We start from the raw sequence: 12530 nt of genomic DNA, 5'->3' as shown, positions 1-12530 counted from the left end.
ATTGAATCCAATATGGTCAAGGACACAACCTCAACTTTGAATCACCACTATGAACTAAAGTCATTTGCTGTACAACATAATCCACTGAATACCCTTTTAAGGCAGAAACTATGGTTTGAATTGGTGTGGCTAGGATCTAGTAGTATTGCCTTATTTCTGCTCATACCACTGTTTTAAATATTCCCTCATCTTTCAGGCCAAGTTACCAGGCTGATTCCTCAACATTAAACTTTGTACAGACCATGGTCCTGTGTCCCTAAGTCCTGGGAACTATAGAACAGGGTCTTTATTGCTAGGGGTTTGACCTAGTCTCCTAGTAGGGTCCTGTGATAACTTCAGGATACAGGTGCACCCTGAACTATTATGCCTTGAGCTAGGGAAAGAATGAGACCTGGTTGGATGGGGATTCTAGGAACAGTCTTGTTCTCTGTAGGGTACCCAGATATTTAGTTATGCCTGGAACCTTCAGCACTGATGTTGTATGACAAATCCCAGAATCAAGTTCTGAAGTGGAGACTTGTCATAGTCTCTCACATTCAGCACTGAATGCCTTTGTTAACATTTGGCCTGAAAATCATGTCTTGTTTGCTTTAGTTCATGTTCACATGAAGGCTGACTGCAACCATACTGTAGCCTTCATGAACTCCACATATGCGCTATCTTCAGCCTGATTTTACTTGTTTGTATTGATTGTAATAAACTTCCAATTTCCCAGTACTATCTATTCATTTTGACTTGAGTAATAGAAACTGAGATCACAGATAATAGACGTGTCCCAGTCCACACACTGTAATTCTAAGGCAAGATGACTAAGTACCAATAGATTGTTAGAAATGGAGGGGACATGTTATTAGGTATATATATATATATATATATATATATATATATATATATATATATATATATATATATTAGGTATGTTAGGTGAGATTATGGAAGTCTATGACATTCACACTGTATAACTGCATGGTATGATCAGAGATCCAGAGGAGGGCTGGGAAAATGTGTCTGTGTGGAGATGGTACTCCCTGGAGTGATGATGCAGGTTATAACCCTGGTTGCAGACTCCAGGGTGCCAGGACATCCCCACACCACTCTGAATCCCAGTGAAATATACACTAAAACAAATAAGTTAGAGTAGAATTACAAGCCAAGAATGGATATTTTATTGTGCATTTCAGGAGCAGGGAGAAGGGCTATGTAGGCAAGAGCAGTAAAGGTATACTTGTGCATCATTCAAATCCCAGCCTGTGTGGGTGAGATGAATGTTGAAAGGTCTAGAAACACATTCCAGGGGACAAGCTCTTCTCCACAGTGTCCCCTTCATGAGTGACCAGGCAGCTGACACTGCTTTTAGATTTCCATGCTTCTTCTGTCAAGTGCAGGTAGCTGTTAGCCACGTACTTGTCACCCTGTTTCCAAGGTTTAGTGGTCTCTACACCCTGGGTGATAGGTGTACCATCTGCCTTCCAGGCCACTGTCACAACACCTGGGTAAAAGTCAGTCAACACACACACCAGTGTGGCCTTTTTGGTCTTAAGCTCCTCAGAGGATGGTGGAAACAGGGTGACTGAAGGTGTAGCCTTGGGTTGACCTGCAGGGTAGAGAAAGAGAAGGTCAGAATCTTAGTATTCCAATAGGAATCCTGGAGGTAGCATTTTAAGTGTCTTGAGTTTAGTGACCGTGTTTGAACACACAGAGTACAGAAGATGAGGTATGCATTTCTTCTATATACTCCCTATGTTCTTAGGAATTATGCACCCCATATTTGTGCAGTAGTTCACTTGATACCTCCCTGCACTTTGACTTTCAACAAAGATAACTGACATTCACTTTCCTACCCTTGTAACCTTGTTTCTATTTTTTTAATATGTCTGCAGTCTGTCTGGCCCACTCAGAGGACAGTTCTGAGGTAAAACCTGTCCTGAGTCTAAACTTTAAACCTAGGAGTTTGTTTTCACCCAAATCTGTGCCTTGTAGGTCCCTGGCCTCTGCTCAGTGTAGCGTGGATCTGGGTGAACTGTTTCTCATTCTGCAGACTGAGGTGAGATCCCCTTCTCTGGATGAGTTGTGTAATTTTCATGGATCAGGACCAGAGCTATGTGAACGCAGTTGCTCTGTTTCCTAACCAGTGTCTTAGAGAGACCCAGGAACCCAGCTTCCCAACTGCATCTCCAGTCTCTCTTCTCTTGACTTCCTGTGTCCAGAGCTCCCTTACCTTTCTTCTCCTTACTAAAATTCCTGAGTTCTAGATTGGTTACTGCTCTATTCATGGCTTTCCATGGGAGCTTGGGGATCATTTCTCCTGCCTATCCTAGGAACTGAATCCCAAGTTCCACTCTCCAGCTTATCTGACCTCTGACATGTTATTCACCAGCCTCAGTGCTGAGTGTTCTATGTTCTCCTAATTCAACAGCTGCCTCTCCCTCTACGCCTCTAGCCTTCCTTCCCCATGAGATAGTAACTCACTTTAGCCCTCACAAAGTTCATTAAAGATAGACACTCATAGAGAATGGCACAGTGGGGTACTTATCAGAGCACTGCATATCTCAACAGAATGACAGACACATATTAACAGTTTATCTTTTTTTGCCCTCGTCTTTGAGATTAGACATGAAAATTGACAGGGAACCATCTGAGGTGAGCTGCAGGAACTAGAGAAGCAAGAGATTATTTACCTCGAGTGAAGTTTAAGCATGAAGTAGAATAGAGAATGAGAAATAATTAAACAAAAAAATCATCTCAAACCTTAGAGATTACAGTAACAGAAGAGGAAAAGAGTCACTTACCTAGGACAGTCAATGTGGTGCCTTGGCCGAACACCCAACACTGTGATATAGGCTCATGCAAAAACCCTACATGCACCTTACCCTCCAGTTTCAGCTGTGACATATGCAGTCTCTGGTGATTCTGGGATATATGGTGACCTCTCTGAAAGATCCTGCTTCCCAGGATCCCACATGTCCTCTGAGCCAGCCTTGACAGAAAGTCATTCATAAAATTTCCACACACTCTTTAGAAGAAGCTCTTTACAGGATAAGAATGAACAGAGAGGAGCCCTTGGTAACAGGTCAAGGAAGCTGCTAACTGTGTGGAGTCTATGCAAAGTCTTGGGCCCACTAACTCAGTCTCTGTAGCTCCTGCCTGGTGAAGAACAAAAACAGAGCTCTGAGACCCTGCAGAAGGCAGCAGGTGGACAACACACACAACCATCAGTTTCAATCCACGTCTCATCTTCCTACACATGGTAGAATCTTTACCAATAATACATTACTAAACACTATAGGGTCATGTTATGCAGTCATTTAATAACAACTTGACTATTACCTGATATCAAGACATAATCAATAACTTCTTTTGGAGTTAGATATGCTGTCTAGGCATTCTTTCTGTAAACCCGGAAGTATATGTAATCATATCACACAAGATACAAGTTCTGGAATGTGCTTTTGTAACACAATATAAGGGAAGAGTTTAATGTTATAGTTGAATCAAAATCCAGTTGAAATGAGGGTTAGAGGTTCCTTGGTGAGAATATGAGAACATTACTATTTCTGTGTTTCCTAATTTTTGTGTCCAAATTTGTCAATGAAAACTTGAAGCAAAAGGATGAGGAAGTGAGTCTCTGGGCAATATCTGGGTATGGATGAGTGCTGGCACTGACCCTAGCAAGGAACACTACTGTGAGGATACCCAGGGTCTTCACTTCCAATTATTGGGCACAAACTTTATCATGCCCTAGCATCAGAAAGCTGCCATGAAGCACAAACCCCAAAGGTTTTTTCCTAGCTCAGAAACTAGGGACTTGGGGCCTGAGGTCAAGCTCAGTGTTGTTAACTGTCACTCTGCCTCATTGTTGAAGAATATTTCTGGCTTGGCAGACTATGCTACTGTACTGTATTAATCCACTAGAGTTCTGCGTGTATTCAGTGTCCGTACTGCTTATGAGCTACTGAGGATGATGTCTCCAAACCCTGAACACTAAATCCTTGCTGACTTGAACAGAGGCTGGGACACTGAAGGCTGACTGTGAATTTCAAAGACCATGATTGACACCAATCTGATGTGCACACTGGTGTGCTGATGCACATGAGAGGACTTGGACCAGTGAAGTGGGTGCCTGATACACCTAACTCTACCCAAGCAACTGGTTTGAGTTTACCTCTCAGGTCACACTCAGTCTTCCTTGAAGTCTCACCCAACAGGACCTTGAGTAGTCTGGAATTTAACTCTGAGACCACTTCCTATGAACAATTAATTGGAACCCCTTCAGGAATTGAGTTGGATCCATTTCCCACTGGATGAAGTTATTATGCTTTAGTGGTTATCCCACCTCATGCCCCTGTATAGAGGACCATGAGCACCAATGTTTTGAATTATACACAGAATTGTGGGATTTCCTGTGTAATATTAAGTTAGTTGTTTAGCCTGAAACATGATATCTTACTTCAGCTGCATTCTAAATGAGTGTTCCTGCATCACAGGGCTCAAAGAACAGTGCAGAGCAAGGGAAAGGTCACTATTAGGGTGATACCCTCTGTATGTTTCAAAGGAGAACTAATTTCTCACTGGGAACCTGAATCCAACCCCCCCCCCGAGACACACACACACACACACACACACACACACACACACACACACACACACATTGTAGATTCAAAGGCTTCAAAATTAAACATATAAGGAGAACAAATGGGACAAGACAGTACTTCTGATCAATGATATTTTATTGAATATTCAGTGGGTAAAAGAGAAAGGATGAGATTGCTAGCATAGAGAAGAGACCCCATTCTGGGTCCCCTAGGCTAAGGAAAGGCTGGGCTCCTAGAAACAGTCTGCAGGGGACACACTCTTTTCTACAACGTTCCCTTCATGTGTAACTTGGCAGGACAAGCGATTGTGAGATTTCCACTGGTCTGCTGTCAAAGTGAGGATGCTGTTGGCCATGTACTTGTCGTTGTGTTTGGAAGGATTTGTAGTGTGCACACCCTGGGTGATAGGTACATCATTTGCCTTCCAGGTCACGGTTAAACTGCCCGGGTAGAAGTCGTTAATCAGACACACCACTGTGGCTTGGTTTGTCTTGAGCTCCTCAGAGGAAGGTGGAAACACTGTGACTGTGGGAGTGGACTTTGGCTGACCTGTGTGAATAAAGGAAGGGGATTGATTCAGGAGACAAAATACAAAATATCAAAATCTCAGTGACTCTTCACTTTGGTCATCTTATTCACCTGGAACTTTCTCTTCTTTCTCATCTGCCCCCTTGAGCCTCCATGAGTACAACCTTCTTAGTAGCCTTTTCCTGGACACTCTCCCAAGTGAAGTGACCTGAATATTATCAGCAGGTATGACTGTGCTCTCTCCACCCTATTGTCTATCATCTAACTTGGAATTTGCCCCATATCGGATTATCTTCCCCAGCCCATCTGCTCTTTATTCCTGAGGTGGTCAGAGCTCTCTGGAGAACAGGTTATATTCCACCTTGCTTTGAAGATCACATTTTCATTAAGTGAGGAGGCCCCTTCTTTGTCCCCAGCACCCAGGGACACTGAACCTCCTGTTATTTTGGACCACAGAGTTTCTACATCAACCCACACAGCTTTTCCACTGGGTAGTCTGTTCCGTTCAGAGAAGATCTGAGGCTACTCCAGGGCTCTGAAGCCTCCTGCACATTTTGACCTGACCACTATTCCTTCTACACTCACCATGTTCTAGAGGTTTCTGCACTCAGATGGAAGACCATTGCAGTCACTTGCTCACAGCAACAGCCTGCTTCCCTGACAGTCATTGAGCATTCTGAAACCCCAAGTTTGTCCCTCATTCCTGACCTCCTAAGTTTAACGTGCCATTTTAAGAAGATAGAAAGCAGACAATGGAAACACAAGACACCATAACCCAGGGATATGCGGCTTTCTAGACAGAACCTTCCATAATCCTTAGATGAGCAGGATCTGGTTACCCTACTACTCAGTGATGTCCCTGTGTCTAGAGGACCTCAGCAGCTCAGTAGAAGATCAGACAACTGAAGACTATGACAAGCCTACTCCTTCACCATACCTCTGCGGTCCCCACTTAGGTAATCTAAGTCCCTGGAAGCTGGACATACATCTCTAGATCCAACCCTTGATACCCTATAAAGATACTGTGGGCTCTGACAAAGTCCTAGTACCTCTTCTTTGACCCAGTCAATGGTCCCTAATGATTAATCTGTCTGAGAACAAGGATGGAGCCCTTGACTCCTGCCTGACCCTAACTAAATCCTGTGAGATCGCAGCATATTTATTAGAATCTGAGGCCAGATGCTTCTGATCTCCTGGCCCTTCCTGCAGATTACTCTAAAATACTTATCTCCCCTAGTCACCATGGAGAAGGCTAAGGATGCGGTCCTTAAGTCTGGGGAGGGCAGATGAGAAGAGGTTCCCAGAGGGAAAAAACAGACCTTTCCAAGACAACAAGGGTTGAGCTGAATGGGAAGGAGCATTAAAGCCACTTACCTAGGACGGTGAGCTTGGTTCCTCCGCCGAAAACATACCACAGTGACTGAGACTCAAACCAAAACCTGTGGGGCCAGCACCTGTCCCTGTTCTCTGGCAGCTGGGCTGGACCAAAATACTAGCTGGCTGTAATGGGTGGAGCTGTGACCTAACTTGAGGAGGGTTAGATGATAATCCTTTTCTCTGGCTTTGTCCTTGTCTGGCAGGCCCTCCATGAACTTCTTCTACACTGTGTGTACCCGGCCCTATCTCTGATACTGCCTGTGCTGACAGCAATACAGAAGATCCCAAAGAATCCCAACTGACACATTATTTCAGGTGTCTTTGTTGTGTGCCATAAAGTCCAATGATTTTTAGCCTCATTTTACGGACTGAGATAGTTTTCCTCACAAATTCGTATAGTCACATTTGGCCATCTTCTTCTTTGGAACCATGGACCCAGGACCACTCTTGCCTTAAGAAACTTCCACAGAGAGAATTCTCTTTGAATTTCTTACACCCAGAGACATAGCTCATATGTACTTCATTTTTATGGGGTGTTTCAGAATACAGTATCTGTTCACCATTCTATTTATCTATACGCATACATACATACCTAACTGTACATATACATGGCCACAAAGTACCCATCTATTTGGGGTTTTTTACATTAAAACATCGGTAGACTACTCTGACTTTCATCTTCATAGTTTTCTGAAACTTCTCACACAAAAGACAAAAATAATCTCCTCTCAAACAGTTCTGTAGTTCAACAGCACCCCGTGTATCTCAAAGAACCCTCTCTTTCTCACCACTTTCCTCTCCTTTGTTTCTGAAACTTCCCACATTGTGACTACTGTCTTTCCTCTCCCTTTGGTCTGCAAATGGTTGTTCACTCTGAGACTGTCACCAGGGTAGTGCCTGCCCTGTCCCCTTCATATTATTACTCTAGATGGCTTGCGTTATGCACTCTACAAAGCCACAGCTGCCCAGAACTCTGTGTGTGTCCTGTTCTTTTTGGCTCCAAATTCAGTTATATTGTTTCTTCTTGACTGTTCTATAGGAACATCAAATTCAACAGTTCCCCAACCAAATTTATGTCCCTGTAATTTGATCCTCTACAATGCCTTCTTTTCAGCAGTTTCTCTCCAATATAGAGCCTGAAGTCATCCCAGGATGTTTTCCTTTCATTGAATCAACATATATTTTTTTTGTTATTCTATACAGCATAGCATGCTATTAAAATACTCAAAACACAAGACCAACATGCAGCTCACACCAAAAGCTCATGATGACAAGAATCCTTAGGTATTGTTGAAATTTGCTTCTATCTCTCCATAATTTTTAAATTAAAACAACCAACTTCATGTGTATATATGTATGCATGTGGCTTTCTGTATGTAAATTTAGTACCCCCAGAGACCAGAAGAGGGTGTCATTCTTCTGGAGCTAGAATTATAGGCCATTGTTTGACACCCAATGTGGGTCCTGGGAACTAAAGTTGGGTTCCTGTGAGAGTGGTAAACTCCCTTAACCTCTGAACCATCTCTCCAGCTCCCCAAGATTATTAATTTACATTGGAAGATTACCTATTGTGTTGAGGCTACAATTTTATTTTTTCCTCCATGTTCTTTACCTTATTTAAATTCCATCCAAATGACAACTTCCACTGGTTTAAGACTTGTACATAAGTATTTTTTTAATATATTAGCAGCATAAATCTAACCCTTCTTTCTTAGTAAATAATGCATACATTCTTCCTTTAATATTGGAAAGAAACTTCCTCAGTCAGTAATTCTTTTAAAAGTTACAATATTCTTTATACTTAATGCAAATCATTTGAATCAGAAACAAGGACAAACTCTCACTTATTCTTTCAACATTTACAGTATTTCACAGATTCTGAATATTCAGATCCACTGAAATAAGCTTGGGGATATGAATGCATAGTAAAATGCCAATCAACAGACCAATCTGAAAGAATCAGCTAAGGAATCACTGAACTAACATGAGAAGTAAGTGGCTGAATGAAAAAGCAGCTTATAAAGTCTACAGAGATCCTTTAAAGATTTATTAACATTATAGAAAATACTCTAGAAATAAACAACATAGAATGTCATATAAACATGATGTGCTTTGTAAATAAATTACTTGTCTTTTTAACGTAAAGGTTAGTCATCAGAGTACAATCTTGTTCCTTGATGAAAATGCTGAGTATTGTAAGATCATTTCTTTTCAAATTAATCATATACTGCATCAAAATTGTAGACTTCTTGAGAAACAGGGAACTAATTATAAAATCAAGCAGTAAGAACAGTGGAGAATAGGCATGGGTAGTTGGTGCATAGAGCAACATGACAGTTTCTACCTCATTAAATAGAGAAGTGTATAGGAGGGCAGATGGAGAGAGAATTACTAACTTTAAAGACCTTTTGAAAAGTCATGTGGAAACCTACTACTATAGAAGTTTCATAAAATGTGCAAATATATGAAAGTAATTTAACTAGAGTTACCTAATAATGGGGGAGACAGTGCCCCAAATAGACATAATATGCCACAGAGTAAAACTCACAGGACTAGCAATTGACTATGTTTTGTTGAGTCATTGGTCAAAGAATTCCTGCATATACTCTACCCCCTGTAACATCACAGATCACTACGAAGGCTATTGGTTCCTCTCTACAATCTGATGGTATCTAAGTCCTGTTATCAAAGACAATGCTTCTTCTATCATTGAGCAGAGAAAAGCTGAGTTGGTGCCTAACTAAAAGCTGCACCTCTACTAATTAGTATTCATTATACTGGAAGGTACGTTGCATGCTACCAGAGGAGAAAAGTAATCATTAATGTCACTTAACTACAAACTATATGGCATACAACAGCAACCTGCCTGTCAGATATACTGGTGCTATAGTGGCACAAATATTATGGGAGTGATCAACTATCCTAGTTGGAATTAAGGCCCTCTCCATGAGATGGAACCCATACCTGGCACTATGAAAGTGGCCATGAACCTGAGATTACACAGGTCATGAGCCTAGGGGAAAATCTACTATTATTGTTTTGTTAAAGGAGCAGCAGTAAAATGAAGTTTTTGCAATTGATAACCACTTGTAAAGGGGAAATCAGTTTTCTCCAAGGGAGTGACAGTGACCATCAACCACACTCAGGGCAAGCCCATACCCAAGATACACTGACCAACACAAAATGAGCTTCATGTTTTCTGTATGCTTTTTTTTTTGCTTTGTTTCAGTATTTTTGTCTTAATGGTTTGTTTGCTTGTTTTTGTTTTTGTATTTTTTTTTAGAAAGAAAATAACTTGAAATTGAGTGGATAGGGAAGTGGGAGGGTCTGAGAATACTTGGGGTAGGGGAAAGAATACCATTAAAATATATTTAAATAATAAGAAGAATGCAATTGGAAACATTCAGTATGCTAGGATTGTAATTTTAAAAAGATTTTCTTATGATTCTAGATGTTTCAGAAACATGTAATTTTAATAAAATATTATCTTTATGTTTTAATAGCAATAAAAATAACCTTTCCTGGATATTAACTTTATGTCACATTCTGCTGCTGGGTAACATGATTTTGAAGTTTTCCATTAGATTGCTTATGATGGATATACTATGATGTGCTCTTATGCAGCATTTATATGATTTCCTATTTTCTGTCATTACTAATAATGTTGAGCTCATTCTTCCTGCATATAAGTATTTGGTTACAAGTTTATTATGTTCCTTGCTTAGGAATAAATCATAGAGTAGAATTGTACCATGAAGATAAATAACATTTCTTTTACAACTCATTCCTGTTCCTGAAATGGCTATGCATTTAAACGCTCTAGACAGTCTTTAAGATTGCTAATTCCTTCCATGATAATTCCAATAATTCTTACTTTAAATCTAATCACTTTACTTCCTCAGGGATCTTGGCCTGGGGTTAAGTGTACCTGAGACCCTTCACATCTCCGGGCTGTTGTGTGATATTTTGTTCTTGCCTATAGACAAAAGGGGGAATGTTGTGTGATATTTTGCTTGTGTTCTGATGAATAAAGTTTGCCTGGAGATCAGAGGGTGGAGCTAGCCACTGGTTAACCGTAGAGGTCAGGCGATGGTGGCACACACCTTTAACCCCAGCACTTGGGAGGCTCACACCTTTAATCCCAGCACAATCAGGAGGCAGAGACAGGAATATAAGGTGGATAGAGACAAGATCTCGCCTCCATTTGGTCTGAGGATTCATAGAGGTACAAAGTCTCTAGTGACTGACACTCTGCTTCTTTGATCTTTCAGCTTTCACCTTCAATATTTGACTCCAAGTGATTATTGATAAGACTAATTAGGATCACATCTTAACAGGCTGTGCTCTAGGTACATTGTCTCTCTATCAGTTTCTTTGGTTTCTGCCTCCATCCTCAAATATTACCATACAGTTTGCTATTGGAACCAACTTTTCCAAGAAACAGTTCAACTTTGGTGGTCACCTCTTGTACTGGCTGGTTTTGTGTCAACTTAACACAAGCTAGAGTCATTGGAGAGGAGGAAGCCTCAGTTGAAAAATTGTCCCCATGAGATCCAGTTGTAGTGACATTTTCTCAATTAGTGATCAGTGGAGGAGGCCCAGCCCTTTGTGGATGGAGCCATCCTTGGGCTGGAGGTCCTGGGTTCTATTAGAAAGCAGGCTGAACAAGCAGTGGGAAGCAAGCCAGCAAACAGCTGGTTCCTGCCCTTTTGAGTTCTTGTCCTGATTTCCTTCAGTGATGAACAGCAATGTGAAAGTGTAAGCTGAATAAACCCTTTTCTCCCCAATTTGCTCTTTGGTCATGGTGTTTTGTTGCAGCAATAGAAACCCTAAGACATCTACATAAACCCTTCTGATGCTTCTCTCACACCTCAAAGCAACAGCTCTAACATTAGACTTCTTGATCCACTAGCTCTTCCCAACAGCTCCCTGCTGTACTTGGTGTCCTGTTCTCCCCATTCAATCATTGCTTGTTTTATGGGGTGTTCCCATCACCACCCAGTACTCAAACTCTGTAATGCTAGCATTCTTTTCCCTTTTGTTGCTCATAAAATTGAAAATTGGTTTTATTCTACAATGGGATAGGCCCCTTTGGTTCAGACACACTTCCTCTTCATTACCAGGCCTTGACCCCAGTAACCATTGATGAGTACTTTAGCAAATGAAAGTCTTATCCTTGGGGACAGACCAAGTCAAGCACCATTCCTTTTTTATAGCTTAACTGTCTTTCCCAAAATATAAGCTAGTAATGGTAATATAACTACATCCTAGAGTACATGTCACTGTGTGCCTAGCCTTGGGCTCCATATCAGTCACCTTTCTCCAGAAAGAAAGGGCATATTAACACAATACTCTCTTGCAATTCATTGATGTTGGAAACCTGGGAGTAATGGCACTGCCCAAGGATGCAATGACAGCCAAAAAGCCCCTGGGCCTTGGCACCTGTGCAACATGCAGCCCAGTAAAGGGGCGTTTATTCTACATTATCATGTGGAACCCATAGCATGGCAGAATCCCTGGCTAGCTAACATAATGATAGTGCATAGCTTAAAGGAAATAGATGAAGGAGGATGGGCAAGAGGAAGATAGAAGAGAGAGTATGAAGTTCAGCATGAGGAGGGGAAGGAGGAGAGGGGAGAAGGAAAAGGGAGAGAGGAGAGGGAAGGAGGGGGAGGAGAGAAGAACAGCAACATCCTGTGCAGCAGTGGACACTACCACTGTGCTGTGCACCTGGCTTTCTGTAGGTGGTTTCTCTCTGCTCAGAAGACTCGTGTGAATGAAGTACTAACACTGGCTGATGAGATTCAAAACCAAGATTACTAATATTATAACATGTTAATAAAAACTAAAGTTATTGTAAACAAATCTACAATTAACAAAATGCTAACACTAAGCCAGAGTCTACCAAGACATTCCTCACAGACAGGTCCTTCTCACCCTCCCTTGACATTACTTTTCCTCCACTGGCCATTGCCTGACATAAGCACACATACCTGTACTTCAAGCTCTGCAGACTAAGGGACTGTTTCCTGC

The 12530-nt window shown here is 41.5% G+C and overlaps 2 gene segments (V, D, J or C); both read right to left on the bottom strand.

The window, feature by feature from the left end:
- Positions 1-1132: 1132 nt before the first annotated feature.
- On the bottom strand, positions 1133-3059 carry LOC131922437 (Ig lambda-1 chain C region-like). The segment is given in 2 exon segments: positions 1133-1594; positions 2790-3059. Coding segments are annotated over 2 exon segments (525 nt in total).
- Positions 3060-4709: 1650 nt separating this feature from the next.
- LOC131922436 (Ig lambda-2 chain V region MOPC 315-like) overlaps positions 4710-12530 on the bottom strand; it is a 271341-nt gene continuing 263520 nt past the window's right edge. The window contains 2 exon segments of the V gene segment in view: positions 4710-5141; positions 6495-6531. Coding sequence covers positions 4825-5141; positions 6495-6531 — 354 coding nt within the window.

Source organism: Peromyscus eremicus, chromosome 12 (assembly GCF_949786415.1).
Source record: "Peromyscus eremicus chromosome 12, PerEre_H2_v1, whole genome shotgun sequence".
NCBI classification, from domain to species: Eukaryota; Metazoa; Chordata; class Mammalia; order Rodentia; family Cricetidae; genus Peromyscus; species Peromyscus eremicus.
Note: the sequence above shows the minus strand (reverse complement) of the source record. Positions and strands in the feature narration are given on the sequence as shown.